The sequence below is a fragment of the Notolabrus celidotus genome, chromosome 16 (genome assembly GCF_009762535.1).
Source record: "Notolabrus celidotus isolate fNotCel1 chromosome 16, fNotCel1.pri, whole genome shotgun sequence".
Taxonomy (NCBI): domain Eukaryota; kingdom Metazoa; phylum Chordata; class Actinopteri; order Labriformes; family Labridae; genus Notolabrus; species Notolabrus celidotus.
This window is the reverse complement of record NC_048287.1, coordinates 29,490,034-29,507,812: the sequence shown is the minus strand read 5'-3', so window position 1 is coordinate 29,507,812 and position 17,779 is coordinate 29,490,034. Positions and strand designations below refer to the sequence as shown.

At 43.0% G+C, this 17,779-nt stretch overlaps 1 protein-coding gene across 1 annotated transcript; it reads left to right on the top strand.

Moving 5' to 3' along the window:
* The first annotated feature begins 1,435 nt into the window (after positions 1-1,435).
* On the top strand, positions 1,436-14,387 carry LOC117827609 (voltage-dependent calcium channel gamma-4 subunit-like). Its single transcript, XM_034704215.1, is given in 6 exon segments — positions 1,436-1,565; positions 1,568-1,621; positions 1,624-1,680; positions 6,416-6,499; positions 12,686-12,826; positions 13,166-14,387. Coding segments are annotated over 6 exon segments (1,314 nt in total). The 5' UTR covers positions 1,436-1,459; the 3' UTR covers positions 14,038-14,387.
* The last annotated feature ends 3,392 nt before the right edge of the window (positions 14,388-17,779 follow it).

The window sequence follows — 17,779 nt, the reverse complement described above, 5'->3', positions numbered from 1 at the left end:
GAGGCTTTCAGCAGAGTGTCTGCCCACTGGTGGCTGGCTGCAGTATAGGTCAAAAAATCTGTCTCCCCCATTCATTTGAATGGGAGAGCAGTCAAACTTTAAAAAATAAATACACGTCGTACAAATGTTTCTCACATCCGTATGCTGTGGTGATATGTAGTTAGTATCTGAGTGTTTTGTGTTCAAGGCCTCTTTTTCCTGAAAAGTTTATTTTTCGTTAGTTATTAGAGTTTAAAAAACGGGGTTTTACTTCCTGTTTCCTTTGATTCACAGCCGCCGTAGAGGGAAACTTCAAAGGACACACAGCGTCTTGTGACGTCACGCTGTAGGGCGGAGCTTATTACAGTGGCTTCACAAGCTCTGGCTGCACAATGGCGGCGCCGAGGAGTGGGATTTTTTGGCTTCAGAACCGTACAACAGGAAGAGGCGGAGCAACGCTGTCCATTTTTATTTACAGTCTGTGGCGGGAACACTGTAGCTGTTAGCGGAAAGGCTAAAGGCCTGCCTCTTTACCTCACACTAGCTCCACAGAAGTTAGGTTGAGTTCAGCATTTCCAATATGGCATCTGCTGAGCATTGGCTTTAAACAAGGCTTCAGAAACAGATGGGTGACGTCATGAATACTACATCCATTTTTTATACAGTCTATGATCACAGCACAAACTTCATCATTCTTCTTTCTCTTTGCCTTGTTTGTTTGGTTACAGTCCTGACTTTTGCACATGCAGAGCGCTCTGTGCAAAAGGGCTTTTGGGTATTCTGCACCCTGGAATGTATTACAGAATAACTTGAACCTCAAGGAGCTGCTGCCATCATTTTAAATCTAAAATGAAAGACCTTGAAGAAGATTCTTTCGGATGTCTTGTTTTGAGCGTACCTGGTTACATAACTGCCTCCTAGATAATTACTCTTCAGTGACAATTGCTGTGCTTGTGAATTGTGCTTTGGTTCTCTCTCTCCCTTGAAAAGGAGATTTTTTTATCTCAATGGGAACAACCTGGGTAAATAAAAGAAGAAGAAAAAAACTGGCGCCAATTGTTTGGCTTCATACCGCTTCCTCAGAAACAAGTGGATGACTATGTCCAGTTTATGATTGAAACATGATGCTTTGATGAAGAAGAAGAAGAAGAAGAAGAAGAAGAAGAAGAAGAAGAAGAAGAAGAAGAAGAAGAAGAAGAAGAAGAAGAAGAAGAAAGGCACATGAACAGGCTACAGAATCTGTATCTACAATGAGGGAAACATTTGGTTAAATAGAATTGGGAAATATAAATATTAGATGAACAGAGCAGAAAGGGTTGACTGGGTATGTGGAGGCTCGATGGGCTCATGAGGCATGACCCTGCTCCTGAACTCCTGAGGTTAACAAATCATCTCCATTTGTATCCTCTTCTTCATTAAGCTGACCTAAAATGTGTCTTTGGTGTTCTCGCCAGGCATCAGCTTCCTTCCCCGGCCGGCCATGTGGTGGTGTGAGCGAGGCATCCAGGTGCTGCTGACCACCATGGGGGCGTTCGCAGCCTTCGCCCTGATGACGGTGGCGATCGGTACAGACTACTGGCTGTACGCTGCGCCTTCATCTGCAACAGCACGGCCAATTCATCCCAGGAGTCCAGCAACAAGGACAAAAAGACCCAGGGGCGCTCACCCACTCCGGCCTCTGGAGGATCTGCTGCCTGGAAGGTAAGGGAGGGTTTATTGCTGCATGAATGTGTGTTCAGGACAATGGAAACCTGCAGAAGCTTCAGGAGTTGGATGTATGTATGATTTCTGATACGCTTGTGCCTGTAGGGTCTTGTTCAGGCTAGCATTCTTATTGGTGTAACCAGAATAGACATGAATAGGTGCTCTCCTGCTCACAAATACACCCACAAGACAGGTATGATATGTTGCTCTAAGCTGATAGGTGATATTAATAAATTGCAAAGATGTGCTGTTGATTCCACACATTTTTGATGCCATATTAGCTGACTCAGGTTGAACCAAGCAGCAACCACCAGCTGCAGGAATTGAAGCCAATGCGTAAGTGTTAAAAACAGCAGTTCCTCGAGTGTCCACTAGGGGCTGGCTCTGGAAGTACTGGGAACCACATACACACCCATTCAAAAAAGCTGATCTTTACAGCAGAAATAAACATTCTTGGAGCTTGGTGCAAAAAATATTAGTTCATCTCTCTTTGGGCACACCCTGGGGGTGAATTTTTTCATAACGTGTCAGTTTCAAAGGCATTAAGATTACAAGTTTTCCATTATGCTGACTTGATTGACAGGCGGGAACACTAGCTGTTGGCGAGGAGGCTCAAAGCCCCGCCTCTTTACCTCACACTAGCTCGACAGAAGTTAGGTTGAGTTCAGCATTTCCAATATGGCACCTGACAACGATCAGCTTCAGAAACAGATGGGTGACGTCACGTAAACTACGTCTACTTATTACACAGTCTGTGGGTTGAACTCATCTACCCTGCATGTCTTGTAACGATGAGGAGCCACAGCAAGGGAAACAACAAAGGATGGTGACTAAATTGAATGCCCTGGAAACTATTGTGCTGCAAATCCTTGTAGTCATGGACAAGTGATGACGTTAGCAAGAAGTGGGGAAAACTCTGGGAGGATGGAAGTCAATCATAGGGTAGACAACTCGAGACAGACAATGAGTGTTTTAGGGAGTTGGGTTTCCATTGAAATCTGAGTATGGCCTCCTCTCAGGGGTAACGACTTCTTGGAGTCCAGTGCACTCGAGGCAGGTATATGTGATGGTGGAAACCATGGGTAACAATACAATCATTGTATGGCATGAGCCAGGATCACAATATATTGCAGTATCAGTATTTTGTCCAGTCTCAATTTTGTCATGATTGGACCCCCTTTGGATCAGGGTACCAGATGTAGCCAGAAGCAGCAGTGGCAGCACTACTCCCTGCTGCTCACCATTCAAAATACAAACCACATATAGAACATACATCTGTCATTGTGCCTATAATACAGCATGACTTCCTGTTTCTGGTACAGCTTTGCACTGCAGATAAAAAGATTTCCACATATATCAGAGCTTTGCCACATTTCCTCACACACACGCATACACACACACAGCCTTTACCTATACACACTTACATTATGCATTAAACATAAAGCTCATCACTGTGCCCCAAAGCTCAGATATGAGTGGTGACTCATTCAGTCACTGATCAAGTAGTTTCTCCTGCATTGCTGCAGCCGAGGCGCAGGTTTTAATATCAAGAGACACACAAACACATGCAAAGTAAACACTCACATATGTTTGTGAAAGATTATGTGCAGAGCTTACATTGTGAAGGCTCTTTTGCTTTTATTAAAAGGTGTGACATGTTTCGTTTTAACATCACATTCATGTTGAGGCATTTCAAAAGCAGTGATAGAAACAGCAGCATTTACACTCAGTGCATCAGATCTGACATGAAAGGATGTGTTGTATGCATTCATCAAGTTTATTGGTTAGTTTTTGCTCTAGTTGTTTGTGCTCAAAGGTTGTCTTATAGCTGTCATGCCATATTTAGAGAAACACTGACTTATCTTGTTGCCCTGCAGCTTTTCCACAAATCATCCGAGGAGTGAGACACATCCTCTCTCTGCTGTCAGTGCTCTCGCCTCTCTTTAAACACACTTCCATCCCGTGTAGATGAATGGTTCTGTCTCAGGATGTTCACAATGTAAATGATGTTCTATCTAGAAATGATCAGATCTTTCTGCAGGCTGTTTTTTGTTTATTTGTGTTTTCCTGTAGAGTCCTTTTCACATCCTCTGGTTTTACCTGTTTTTGTTTCATTGCAAGTGAAACAAGGGATCTCTTTTCTCTTCTTCATGTTTATTTCGTCCTTGAGATGCACAATTGGCTGTCAGGGAGAACAAATATCCCCTCTCAATAAGAAGCTTCTGTTATGATTTCCAAGCAGATGCAGGCTGCAGTTCTTGCAGGTGTCTGGTCATTGCACATGTGGGAAGAGAGATGAAAAGATCATTACTTTTTTTTTCTCTCGAGCTTCTGTTCTCCCCAGGGATGTTTGTCTTGAAGACTTATTATTTTATGATTTATTCTAGACTTTCCAACCTAATGTAGACCCTAAAGGATGTTAGTTGATATCAGCTTGAACTCACTACTAAGTTTGAAAGGACAGTGTGAGCCATCTTACCTGTTTTTTATCTGACTGACAACAACACGGATGTGTTGAAGGATTAACATGTGAGGTCATTTTAATAGTCGCTGTGTGTCGTATGTTTTAGTTACAGCTATGGCGTCACCAAGAACCATACATTGGTTATTATTTCCCTATTTTTTACCCGGCTCTCTTACTGACCTTCCAGTTGTGTAAGATGCTTGATTCTGGGCCTAGCGGTCTAAGCGTGCGCCCTATGTACAGAGGCTAAAGCCCTCATCCCAGAGGTCAAAGGTTCAAATCCAGCCTTGACCATTTACTGCATGTCCTCCCTCACTCCCCACATTTTCTGTCTCTCTTCAGCTGTCCTATCAATTAAAGGCAAAAATGCCCCCCAAAAATATAACTTTAAAAGAGGCTTGATTCTGATTGGTCAAACCCCCTGACAATGGTTATTAACTTTCATTAAGATGAGCGACGCCAGAGTCAAACTGATCACACGTCATGTCAAATCAATCTGCATAAAAAAGGGTTCAGGTATATTTAGCTTCTGCTTGATGACACCATAGACCAGGGGTGTCCAAACTTTTTTCAAAGAGGGCCACATATAATGTTGTCAGAAGACCTCAGGGCCAGTGGCTCCTGCTGTGACTTAGTAATCATAAAAGTTATATATGAAAATCTCTATTTAATAACAATTATTGTACTTTTCTTTGCTCAATAAATCAGTAACTAGGAAGTTCTCAGTTCTCCACAAGCCACCTAAACATTTGCAAACTTTATATTCTTCTGGAAAAAAATATTTTCTTTAGGGTCAGGCAATGTGGGAAAATTGTTGTCTCCTTATTTTCCTATGGCAGGATCACGATCTGGATTTCATCACACTTCTTTTTCATGTTGTTTTTAAGATTTTTCTGACCAGCAGGTGACATTTTATAACAAAATAATTATTTTCCTGCGTTCTGAACATTTTTTAGGCACCAAATTCTGCCTTTTCTGTACAATTTCATAATTCTGATCTTGTCTTATGTCCTCTTTTAGTGTTCATCAAGAACATTTTCACATCATGATAAAAACATTCATTTGAAAACCTGTCAGCTTTAAGAGTTCTTGTGTTTCTTCTTTATTGCCATCTTGCAGAATTCCCAGAACTTCGGCTTTATACAAGTAGTCCGTATGAAGCTTTTTGAGACGTTTCTGGATTGACTTTAGTTTTGTTTGTGCACTTGAAAGAAATGTAAATGTACAGATGATTCAGAAGGTGATTAATTTCTGTGTTATAAATAACACGTTTTAAGATGGAAGCTTGGGGCCATAAATAAATGGACCCCGGGCCGTACTTTGGACATGCCTGCCATAGACCGTAATTTGCGGTAACACTGTTAGCTTCCGATTGCATCAAAGCAATGTGGCTAAAGCGTAATGTGGCAGGCTACGCACACTTGGATATTGGCTTCTGAAATGATCAACGAGCGGAGCAGGTGAGAGAAACTTACTGGTTAGCGATCTCTACAAAGAAACTTAAACCATGAGTGGTGGTGATGATAGCAGCAGGGGTCAAAGTTGTGACATTAGTTTATTTTTAAAGGTGTGTGAACCACAGAGCTCAGAGAAGAAGAGCTGAATGAGGACAGCTTCATGTTAAATCAACCGCAACAGCCAGATAAGAATCCATCACCATGGAACGCTCACTGACGAAGAATCACTGGGACTATTTTTAAAGAACTGAATACATAAATCATTTAAAATCAATGTTTGTATCTTAAGTTTGGGGTCTTGTCTCACCCTGTTGGGATTCTATTTCCCATAACTACCTGCTCACCATACATTATCCCTTACTTAAAAATCGCCATACATAACCATGAATATGCAGAAAAGGTATGATTGGTGTTCAGGACCTCACCAAAAGTGGAAGAAATAAAGTTCTGCAGCTCAAACTTTGCAGATCTGGTTCATTGAGTACTTGTGCTCAGTGGCAGTAGTTCATCTAACGTGATGACATCAACTATCTAATGGCATTAACCGAACAGAAGAAGCTCAGCATGTTGTTGTTACACGTTCAGGTCGTATGTATCTGCAGTTAGAGCTCTGATATCTGCTGCTCCCTGTTCTCTGTACCTGTTTGTCTCTTGTCAATCACATCCCTGACTCTGCCTGCTGCTGCTTGTGATTCCTGCCAGTCTGTCTCGTACCTATCTTTCTCCCTTCTGTGTGTCCTCGACCGTTTCTGTACCAGCACCTTCCTCACCCTCTCCTCCTCTTCCTCTCTGCCCTTTTTTTCCCCCCCAGGCTTGAAGCGAGGTGTGTGTTCCCAGATCAACCATTTCCCTGACGACGCGGACTACGACCAAGATGCTGCAGAGTATCTGCTGCGTGAGTCAACACACACACACACACATGCACACGCACGTGCACGTAGTTACAGCTGAACAGCAGATGCAGAACAGAACATTAACAGACATGAACGCTGGAATACAAAGACACAAAAACACACATCCAGCCTGCACAACATCTCACACACATGCACACACACACACACTCTCTCTGCAGTCTCCATCACACACAGAGAAAGGACAGAAGGGGATGGTGGGCGGACATCAATGCACGGATGTCAGATTCGAGAAAGCGTTCCTGGAGGTGTGTGTACGACGTGTGTGTACAGTGTGTGTGTGTGTGTGTGTGTGTGTTTAAATGCCCAGGTGCATGGGGTTTGGAGTCTGGGGGTGTACAGAAAGCTTTTTTTTTCACAGATTGAAAGAGCAGCCTTCACTAATGCATTATTTTCAGCTCAGGCTCCAGGTTTCACATCCTGCCTCCATCGTGACAGCAGGTTCTGTCGAACAGCTCCGAGTCTTTTGGTTTCCAAAGTTTATGTTCGATCCTTACATTACATAAAGACTTCTATTTCTGTGAGGCGAGGTGTGCTGCTATCTTGGATCCTTGTATCCTGCTTTCTTGCTGTGAAACCTTGACTGAACAAGAAAGGTTTGACCTTTCCAGAGGCTGCACGAAACTTAAGATTTGTTTTACAAACGCAAACATCCTCTATCTGAGCTGTGCTCACGTTCTCACAGGGCTCGAGACAGAATGTACAACATTCATTTACACACGCTGACAGCATTATATTTCAATCAATCAATCTTTATTTGTATAGCGCCAAATCACAACAATGTTATCTCAAGACGCTTCTACAAACAGAGCAGGTCTAGACCACTCTATGTCAAATTATGAACAGAGATCCAACACCAAGACAGGGTAAGACTCAGACCTTAATCCACCATGAGCATTGCACTTTGCAGTATTTAGCTAGTTACAGTGGCGAGGAAAAACCTCCTTTTAACAGGCAGAAACCTCGAGCAGAACCAGACTCATGTTAGACACACATCTGCCTTGACCGAGTTGGGTCTGGAAAGAGGGATAGAGGAGAATAAGAGAGAGAGGGAGCGGTGATAGTGATGAGACGAGTAGTAGTAGTAGCTGTTGCCGCTGGAGTCTGGAACGTCCACAGCAGGAGGACGTCTACGGCAGCTCAGAGGAACCTACGAGACAAGGGAGCTCAGGGACTCCAGAAAGGTCTATGGTTAGTAACTTTAATGGGATAGGTAGAGTTAAAGTAAGAGATGGGAGGGTTGGGGGGGAGGGGGTGAGATAGGATCCCAGTGTGTCAGAGTGCCAGTTCACCCGGCAGTCTAAGCCTATAGCAGCAGAACTAAGACCTGGTCCAAGCCTGATCCAGCTCTAAGCTTTATCAAAAAGGAAAGTTTGAAGCCTACTCTTAAAAGTAGATAGGGTGCCTGCCTCCTGGACCCTGACTGGTAGATGATTCCAAAAGGAGAGGGGCCTGATAACTGAAGGTTCTACCTCCCATACTGAATTTTAGAGATTTAGGTAACAACCAGCAGGCCTGCATGTTGGAAGTGTAGTGTTCTAGAGGGGTATATAGGGCACTATGAGCTCTTTAAGATACGAAGGTGTCTGACCATTAAGAGCTTTGAAGATCAGAAGAAGGATTTTAGATTTTATGGGGTGCCAGTGTAGAGAAGCTAACACTGGCTCCTGATAAAAGGGAATTACAGTAATTTAACCTGGAGGTCTCAACTTGGATTCACCTTGTTTCATGGAATATACAGTCACTTAATGGTTTGTAAAGGCTTACTTAAGAATGATGCATCTCTTGTGGTCTTGTTTATAAAGCTTGAACACATTACCTCATAAAGTAAATTCTGTGCTCAAAACCTTAAACCCAACCAGAATCAGAAGTTCATCCACAGGTAAATTTAAACCAACGAGGGATTTGTCTTGGTGTTTGGTGCCAAACACTTAACACAGAAGAGAATAGCTAAAAACAGGGCAGGATGAGAGTCCATGTTGTAACAAAGATCCGCCGCCATCACCTCTTTGTATTTCCTCATGTTGTTCCTGCGGTGTTGTAACACTGCTGTCTTAGTAAGTGACTTCTCATTGGAAGCACGAGGGCCAAACACACAGCGGGAGCTTCACATACATACACAATCAGACACACACACACACACACACATGGCGCTGGTCCAACATGCCTGCTCTGCTGACTCACAGTGATCCCCACTCGCCTCTGTTACTACCTCTGATGGAGGCTCAGCGGTGGGACGATTTAGTCCAACAATACGCCTCTGAGACATTCTTAGTGAAGGTGAGACGCTACAGGGGCGTAGATATTGAGCCTGAACTGGCAAAACAAGGGGGCTAAAGAAACTCTGCTGGTGCTGGGAGGTTTTTGTTCCTGATGGATTGCAGCTTACATAAATGTTGTATAATGTTCTGCAACATCAACTGCATAACGTGTGGATGTGCCGGACTCCAGCAGCAACAGTTACTACTACTACTATCCATCTCATCACTATCATCTCTCTCTCTTCTCTTCATCTCCCTCTATCCCTCTCTCCAACACGGTCTCAGCAGATGTGGGTCTAACGTGGGTCTGGTCCTGCTGGAGGTTTCTGCCTGTTAGGTTCTGACTTGATTGATTGCCGTAGTCACACTCTGCAAACTAGTGGTGGGCGATATATAGTATCGTAAATGTTGCTTTAACGATGTGCAATTTTACATTATCGAGTATTACTGTCTCGAAAGAAAACAGACGTACGGTGCATAGAGGGCAAATGCAGGGCAGGCAGGGTCGGCAACGGGAGATCAGTCCGGAGAAGAACGCTGGAAAGTCTTGCATGAGGTCAAAGAACAATCTGGCAAGGAGTAGAGAGTGGCTGCTGCTTATATACCGGCTTGATTGCAGATGAGGAGCAGGTGAGTGTGCAGGTGAACCGGGTTGCCTGATGAGGGGGCGTGGCTGGCCAGCAGAGTGGAGCAGAGGCAAGGAGAGTGGAAAATTACTGACAGAGGGGAGGAGGTGAGCAGACTGTGACAGTACATCCCTAGCTTGGACATAACTTGAAATTGCTCATTGTTAAATATTGCAATAGAATATTGTTGGGCAATATTTTGCAGAAGATGTATGAAGCACTTTAAAAACAAACAAGAGCTGTTGTTCTGAAATGCCGTGTCTATCCATAGATGTCCTGTATGCAAGGATAGTCAGATTATCGTTATCGCCAAATTAAAAAAAATAATCAAGATGTATTTATTTGCTCATATCGCCCACCACTACTGCAAACCAGTTTGGCATTACCTGCAGACTCTGTTATCCCGTGTTTAGCTGTGCTTCCTCACCTTTAGACCTGTTGTTGAGTCAAAATATAAAGCAGTCTAAGCAGTAAAGTAACTTGTTGTTTCAGAGCATCCCTAATTATAACAGTCTGTTCTGAAATAGAACTTCAAAGTGAGTAGTGTTGCAGACTTTGTACTGTGAACTGTTAGTATCATTAAGTTGTACCGTTCCTGACTTTGAAGTAGCTGCACACAGCAGAGGTTTGATACCTGAACACTCCACAGGTCAGAAATCACTACAAACCTCCTACAGCCCGGCTTCCTTTCCTATCAGCGACTTATCAGATAATCAATACACTGTGCTGAAAATGCAAACACCGCCCACATAACACGCAGCCTTCCCCTGTTAAAAAAAAATACATCACAGAATCATTTGCCAAATGCTTCTATGAATATATGCTTATCACAGCGTTATCTCCTCCCTTTAGAGGCAAACAAAAGAGAAAGCAGCTCAAGAAGTCACCTTGAAAACCTGAAAGCTCTGCTTCTGCACCGAGCTCTTCAGCATTTTAATCTCCTATAATGTCTCTGGATGTTATCGCCACCTCTTATAGGTGTGAGGTGTCTGCTGGAAATTATACTGGAGATGATGTTATGCAACGTTACGCAGCTGACTGAAGGACCTGAGCTACAGGGCTGCAGAGGCTGTGCAGACAGTTTGTTAAGAATCAGTCGATAAGGAGGAGGAAGTTGACTTTTTGTTGCTATTGTGCATTTTTAAAAGGTTTCATTATATCAATTATATACCAAACCTTTTAGTCTGAAAGGTTTCCACTCCGTCAAATCAACCAAATCTCATCATTTACTGTCATAAATCACAAAGAAAACTGAGATTGTTTAAATGCAAATTTTAAAATGACTTAAAGGTGACATATCATGCAAAATTGACTTTTTAATGGTTCTCTACCTGAAATATGTGTCCCTGGCATGTCTACAAGCCCCCTGAGAATGAAAAAAATCCATTCTGCCCCTGTTCTGATTTCTCCACCTTTCTGTAAATGTGTGTGAAACGAGCCGTTTCAGACTTCCGTGTTTTTGTTACGTAACAACAATATCTGGTCTGTCACGGAGTCAGAGCTCGGAGCTTGTTCAGCCCATAGACTGTATAAAATACAACTCAACCCCTCCTCCGTTTTTCATTACCTGCACAAATGTGTGCTAACAAGGAGCTTAGGAGGGAGGCATGCTAGTTGTAGGCTGTCTTAATAAACACAAAGGTCGGTTTTACTCCCCATGTCTGCAGATTTGAAGATCTAGTGGGTGATTTTTATTTATCATGGATAAGTGCTAGCGCTAGTTAGCATAGCTACATAGCTACATGTCGTAGCTGCAGCTGTGTACCAAGACACACGTCTACATACTGACAAATAAAACAACAAGAAACACTAAATCTGTGACCAATGGTTCAGAAAGGTCCTGCTGCCTTTCTGGCAGAGGTCGGTTTTACTCCCCACGTCTGCAGATTTGAAGATCTAGTGGATGATTTTTATTTATCATGGATAAGTGCTAGCGCTAGTTAGCATAGCCACATAGCTACATGTTCGTAGCTGTGTACCAAGACACACGTCGACATACTGACAAATAAAACAACAAGAAACACAAAATCTGTGACCAATCCTTCAGAAAGGTCCTGCTACAGGCGCCTCTCCGTCAGGATCAGATTCTGGATCAGATTCAGAGGGTTGAAGTAACCCGGGTCTGTGAGCAGCTGTGTATATTCAGCCAACATGTAAACATTAGATCAACGTGCTGGACAGCCGAGGGCACATCCACTTCCTGAGGGGGCGTGGTCAGAGAGAAAACAGAGTGTTCTGAGGAGGACTGAAGAAGAGGGGTTTTCAGGCATGCCAAAAGCTGATTTCAAAGTGTTTTTTTGAGCATAAACTTTAAAGACATGTTTTGGGGACCTCTTAGACCAATATATATTGATGAAAAAAGCGTGATATGTCACCTTTAAATGATTATTTAATTCAGTCAACATGGACCACTTATTGGATTATTAGCCTGATCTGAATAAAAAGAAAACATCATACAGACACCGCTCTGGAGGCTCCATTGGCCAAGTGGCCTCATGTACGAGGATTGAATGTTTGATGCATGAACAAACACACACCTTAATCCGGTCACTTTATTTACTGTTCATGTAAACAGGGAAGAGGGAATCTCTAATCAGAATTATTCTAATTGGCTTAGAGAAAAATGTAATGATAATCAATATGTTAAGCCCTTAATTTGCTTTAGATCTATATAACTATACATTGTTGCAGTTCAATGTAAGTAATTGCTCTTAGACAGAATAACAGATTATCAAGTCCCTGATACTGGAGCTCTACTTTCACAATGAAGTCAAAATGGATGATAATGGAGAAAGCACTGGTGCTTGCATTCCTATAATCCAACATGCCAAGCCACATATGTTCTCATGTCTCTAAGACTCGGCCCCAGTTTGTGTCTCAGGTTTTAATTTCATGTGTCCGAGCCTTAGGAGAGATGTCTACTGGTGGTTTCTCTGTTAGTCATTCCTCAATCCTGGCAAAATCTCCTCCGAAGCCACTAAAGGCATGAAGCAGTCAATGAGACATTATGATAGTAAAGTTACATAAATAGTTAGCAGCTGTTGGAGAGCCAACTTTAAATGTCAGCTCTATATAATACATCTTTGTAACACTTCTCATCCGAGGCTGCTAACTTTGCACCTTTAAATGGTGTTGAGCCTTAAAACAAAGCTCACTGATGTAACCACTTATAATAAAGATATATTGTATGAATGAAATAAACAGAGCCCTATAAGGTCCCTGATAAGATGGAAATATTGCTCTACACAACATGATTGAATTCTCCCTCTGTCTTCGTCTGCAGGTGTCGTGCGAGCCTCCAGCATCTTCCCCATCCTCAGCGCCATCCTGCTGCTGCTGGGGGGAATTTGTGTCGCCGCCAGCGGCTTCTACAAGAGCAAAAGGAACATCATCCTCGGGGGAGGGATTCTCTTTGTAGCTGCAGGTAAGCTCCTGTTCCTGACAGACATGGTTTGGAGGAAATGTCAGTGTTCAGGGCAAATTTAGGTCTGATTTTATTTTTAGAGGAGCTCATGATGTTCCATCTGCTCTGACATTTTACATCCAGGTTTCTAATGCCTGGCTTTGTCCTTCTAATCCATGCTTGATTCATTTAAAACTGTGCCTTTTCCCCATCAGATGATAAAGATCACACAGTCAGAAATAGGTGTAGTGCAATTTATGTCATTGTGTGCCTTCCTCTTCTCATGATGCATTTAATGGATCTGCAGGTGGGTTAGTCTCAGGGGATCACTTACAGTAAAAGTTTTGCATCTTTCTTCAGGCCTCAGCAACATAATCGGAGTGATCGTGTACATCTCTGCAGCGCTGAGCGACATCTCACCAAAGAAGGACGAGGACAAAAAGTGGCACTACTCCTACGGCTGGTCCTTCTACTTTGGCGGTCTGTCCTTCATCCTGGCTGAGATGGTGGGAGTCCTCGCTGTCAACATCTACATTGAGAAGAACAAAGAGCTGCGCTGCCGCTCCCGCACCGACCTCTTCAAGAGCACGACGCACGCCATGCTGCGCCTGCCCAGCTACCGCTTCAGACGGCGCTCTCGCTCCAGCTCACGCTCCACCGACCCGCCGCACTCACAGGAGACCTCGCCCATCGGTGCCTCCAAGACCTTCAGCCTGCCACCCTCTGCTCCTCCTTTCTCGGTGGCCACGCTGCCTAACCCGCACCACACCAGCAGTGGTGGAAGCGGAGGGGGCGGAGACATCTCCATGTACACCCTGGGGAGGGACTCCAAGCTGGGCAGCCTGGGAGGAGGCGCCCCACCTCTCTACGGGACGGTGGACCGCGCCACACTGTACCAGCTCCACAACTACTTCCCAAAAGATTCCACTGGCAGTGGAGGAAGTGGAGGAGGAGGAGGAAGTGGAGGAGGAGGAGGAGGAGGAGGAGCGGTGGTCAACAGCGGTACACTGCCTCACTCTAAGTCCAACCTGGCAGCAGCAGCGGCTGTATCCCAGAATTCAGCACCGCTGAACACCTCCACGACTGCCGTAGCACCAGCCCCTGCAGCTCCGATCTCCACAGCCACCATGGAGAGGGACAGAGGCAACGTGGGAACCCTGGACCGGCTGACCGCCAAAAGGGACAGGGATAGCAACTCAGATACACTAAACAGGAAAACTACGCCAGTTTAGAGTCTCAGAGTGGGAGGGAGTGTTACGATGAAAGAGGAAGAAGACACGAGAGGTATTTGAAGTTAAAGAGAGGAGGCGTAGGGCTGAAAATGTGTGGGTGTTTATTCAGCAGTGATGTTTCTGTCCTTGAGCCTGGGGTATCCAACTGCCATGATTTACTTTACCACATTTATAAGGTGGTATTTTTCTCCTAACTTCATGTTTAGCTTGTTCGCTCAGATATTGATTTAATAATGGCTTGCTGTGCTCCAGGTTTATAATCAATGTGTTAACCTGGAAGCAGCAGTTCATGATGAATTGTGAGTGTACAATGGAAAACGGCCACCCTATAAATATGGTGCATATCATAAACAATCATGAAACATCTAATAATGCGAGTGAATTCATAACAACTGCCTTAAAATGCTCAAACCTTGCAGTAGTGTCTTGGTGGAAGCTTTAGCAAAAGGTAACTTTTAATTTTACTAACACAACAGGATGCTTTACAGTCTAACCGGTCTCCCTTTGCAGCAGTTTGGGGTTAAGTAAGTGCCTTGCTGGGGAGGAAGGGGAGCTCAGTAGTTATTTTACTTTCACCATTTTGCTCGATGCTCTGGGGACTTTCAACTGCAACTTTACAAGAACAAGAAGAACCTCTAAAGCTCTGATTTGGTGATTTTTAGTCCATATATATCTGGCTTGAAACTGAACAGAACAAGATTTAAAAGGTTTACACATGTAGGCATTTCAGCACTGGGTTGCACCAGCTATGCAGAAGTTCAAACATAGCCCAGTTTGAATTGAATTTCATGCCCTACTACTACTGACTTAGTTTGGACTTTACAGTCTACTAGCTATGGTGGATCTTAAGTGTCTGTGGTATAAACAAACAATGACACAACTTAAGTGACAAACTAGTTTCAACGTGTGGTTTTTCATGGACTTACACCCTAACTTAGGACACAACTTATGCAGAGCTGGTGCAACAGGTCACATGGTGTTTAAATCAGCTATGACTAATACCAATGCTTATAATTTCTATTCACTGATACAACCCTTTCAGTAGTACAGTGCTCACAGAATATACAAATTGTTTAAAAATCAGGTCTTATCCCGTTTTAATGCACCATGATATGTGACTGATAACCTAAAAACTAGATACGCTAATTATCAGTAGGCGCCAAAACTGCAGAAAAAAAGTTCCACAGGAGTCTAAAATGAACCATGAAAGAGGTTTTTGTTGTTTTGACTGGTTTTAAATGCCCTAACTGTACGTACCTTTTTAATTTACAGCGTTTTAAGGCATTACTTTTAGCTAACTTTACAAAAAATGTGCCTACTTTACCAGCAACACCACGTCCTTATTTTCTGCTGTACAGATGTATTTGCTTTTGGCAGCTAAGATTTATTATTGCCGTGTAGGCTAGCATTGATACAGCAAGTGGATTTTGGGGGGTTAAATGTATGAGAGTATCATAACACCTGACACCCGTTTCAGACAGCTTCTGAGGCATTTCTCAAACTAGCATTAATACTGAAACATCTCTTTTCAACAGTTTAAACTCAAACTTGAGACGTCTTCTGACCTTCAAACCATCAGGTCAATACTTTGCTTGAAATGCCCAAACTGTATGTCTTTTTGAATTTACCAAACTTAAAAAAAAAATTATATATATATATATCCATAAAGACATTTTAAGGCATTACTTTTGGCCAGAAGCTTTACAAAAAAAAAGCCTACTGTCTTTGCTAGCAACAATCAAGCCATTCTTTCTGCTCTAAAGATGTACTTGCTAATGGCAGTAAAGATGTATTATTGCTGTGTAGGCAACTGTGGCCTAAGCAAGTAGATTTTAGGAGAATAATGTATGAGAGTATCATAACAGCGCAAGGATTGGCATCCCGCTTAAAGGTGACATATCATGCAAAATTGAATTTTTAATGGTTCTCTACCTGAAATATGTGTCCCTGTCTACAACCCCAAGGAGCTTAGGAGAGAGGCATGCTAGCTGTAGGCTGTCTTAATAAACACAAAGGTCGGTTTTACTCCCCACGTCTGCAGATTTGAAGATCTAGTGGATGATTTTTATTTTTCATGGAAAAGTGCCACATAGCTACATGTTGGTAGCTGTGTACCAAGACACACGTCTACATACTGATAAATAAAACAACAAGAAACACTAAATCTGTGACCAATGGTTCAGAAAGGTCCTGCTGCAGGCGCCTCTCCGTCAGGATCAGATTCTGGATCAGATTCAGAGGGTTGAAGTAACGCGGGTCTGTGAGCAGCCGTGTATATTCAGCCAACATGTAAACATTACATCAACGTGCTGGAGAGCCGAGGCCACATCCACTTCCTGAGGGGGCGTGGTCAGAGAGAAAACAGAGTGTTCTGAGGAGGGCTGAAAAAGAGGGCTTTCAGGCAGGCCAAAATCTGATTTCAAAGTGTTTTTTTGAGCATAAACTTTAAAGACATGTTTTGGGGACCTCTTAGATCAATATATATTGATGAAAAAAGCGTGATATGTCACCTTTAACACCTGGCACCCGTTTAAGCTAGCGTCTGCAACTAGCATTAATACTGGAACATCTCTTCTAGACAGTTTGAACTTACACTTGGGATGTCTTTTGACCTTAAACCCATTTAGTCAATACTTTGATTGAAACGCCAAAACTGTATGTTTTTTAATTTATGAAACTTAAAAATATATATATCCTTAAAGACGTTTTTCTGCTCTAAAGATGTACTTGCTAGAGACAACAAAGATGTAGTATTGCTCTGAAGGCTACTCTGGATCAAGCAGGGGATTTTTGGGAACAAGCAGTGTAAGGATTGGCATCCCGCTGAACCCCTGAAACATGTTTGAGCCAACTTCTGAGGCATTTCTGAAACTGGCATTGACACTAGAACAACTTTACTAGACAGTTCGAACTTACACTTGAGACATCTTCTGACCTTCAAAACCATCAAGTGAATTCTTTGTGGTGTTCTAACACTTTTAAAACCATCAAATATAATGAAACAAATTGAAAAAAGTGTCCAGATGGTGTAAGCATCAATTCTCTGTGCCATGTCTGTTTTAAAAAGTACAGAGAGCCACAGACGGGTACATTCAGCCCAAGCTGCTCAGCCACAAGTTTGCTGCCAATTCCAGGTCAATGGTAGCTACTTAACCTCTGGTCCCAAGAGATTGACCTCGGCCATATCTAACACACTGACACAGTCATACAAACACACACATGCACACACTCTGAAAGGCTGACACATTGGGAGCCTACTTATTTTTCATTGTGTGTCAAAGGTAATCATAGTGACAGATGGGCATCCTCAGCGCTCCCAGAGAAAGGCACAGCCATAGACTTTAAACTTCACCCAGTACGCCTCCATTACACCACCAGCTGTCACGGTTTGGTTACGCTCTGCAACAAATGTCCATCTGAACAAAATCCTTCATCTGACGTCAAATTCCGAGAGCCTTTGTTCAAATGTGTGAAATATTCACCCGAGTGTGAACAAAGGGATGGAAATTGCTCTTCTTGCCTCAAGCTAGTTTTGCTTATTTGATTAAACTTCAAAAATCATTCTAATTTTCAGCCTCTAAACTGGTGGGTTGACTCGATTTTAGCCTGCAGTTTGGCATTAAGTAGTTTTAATGGAAACATTCAGGAAGACCAGAACACATACAGGACAGTTCCTGCAGGTTAGAGCTTTGGTCTCATACCCAACAAGCTCATTGTACTGGAAAAGATAATTACAACATTT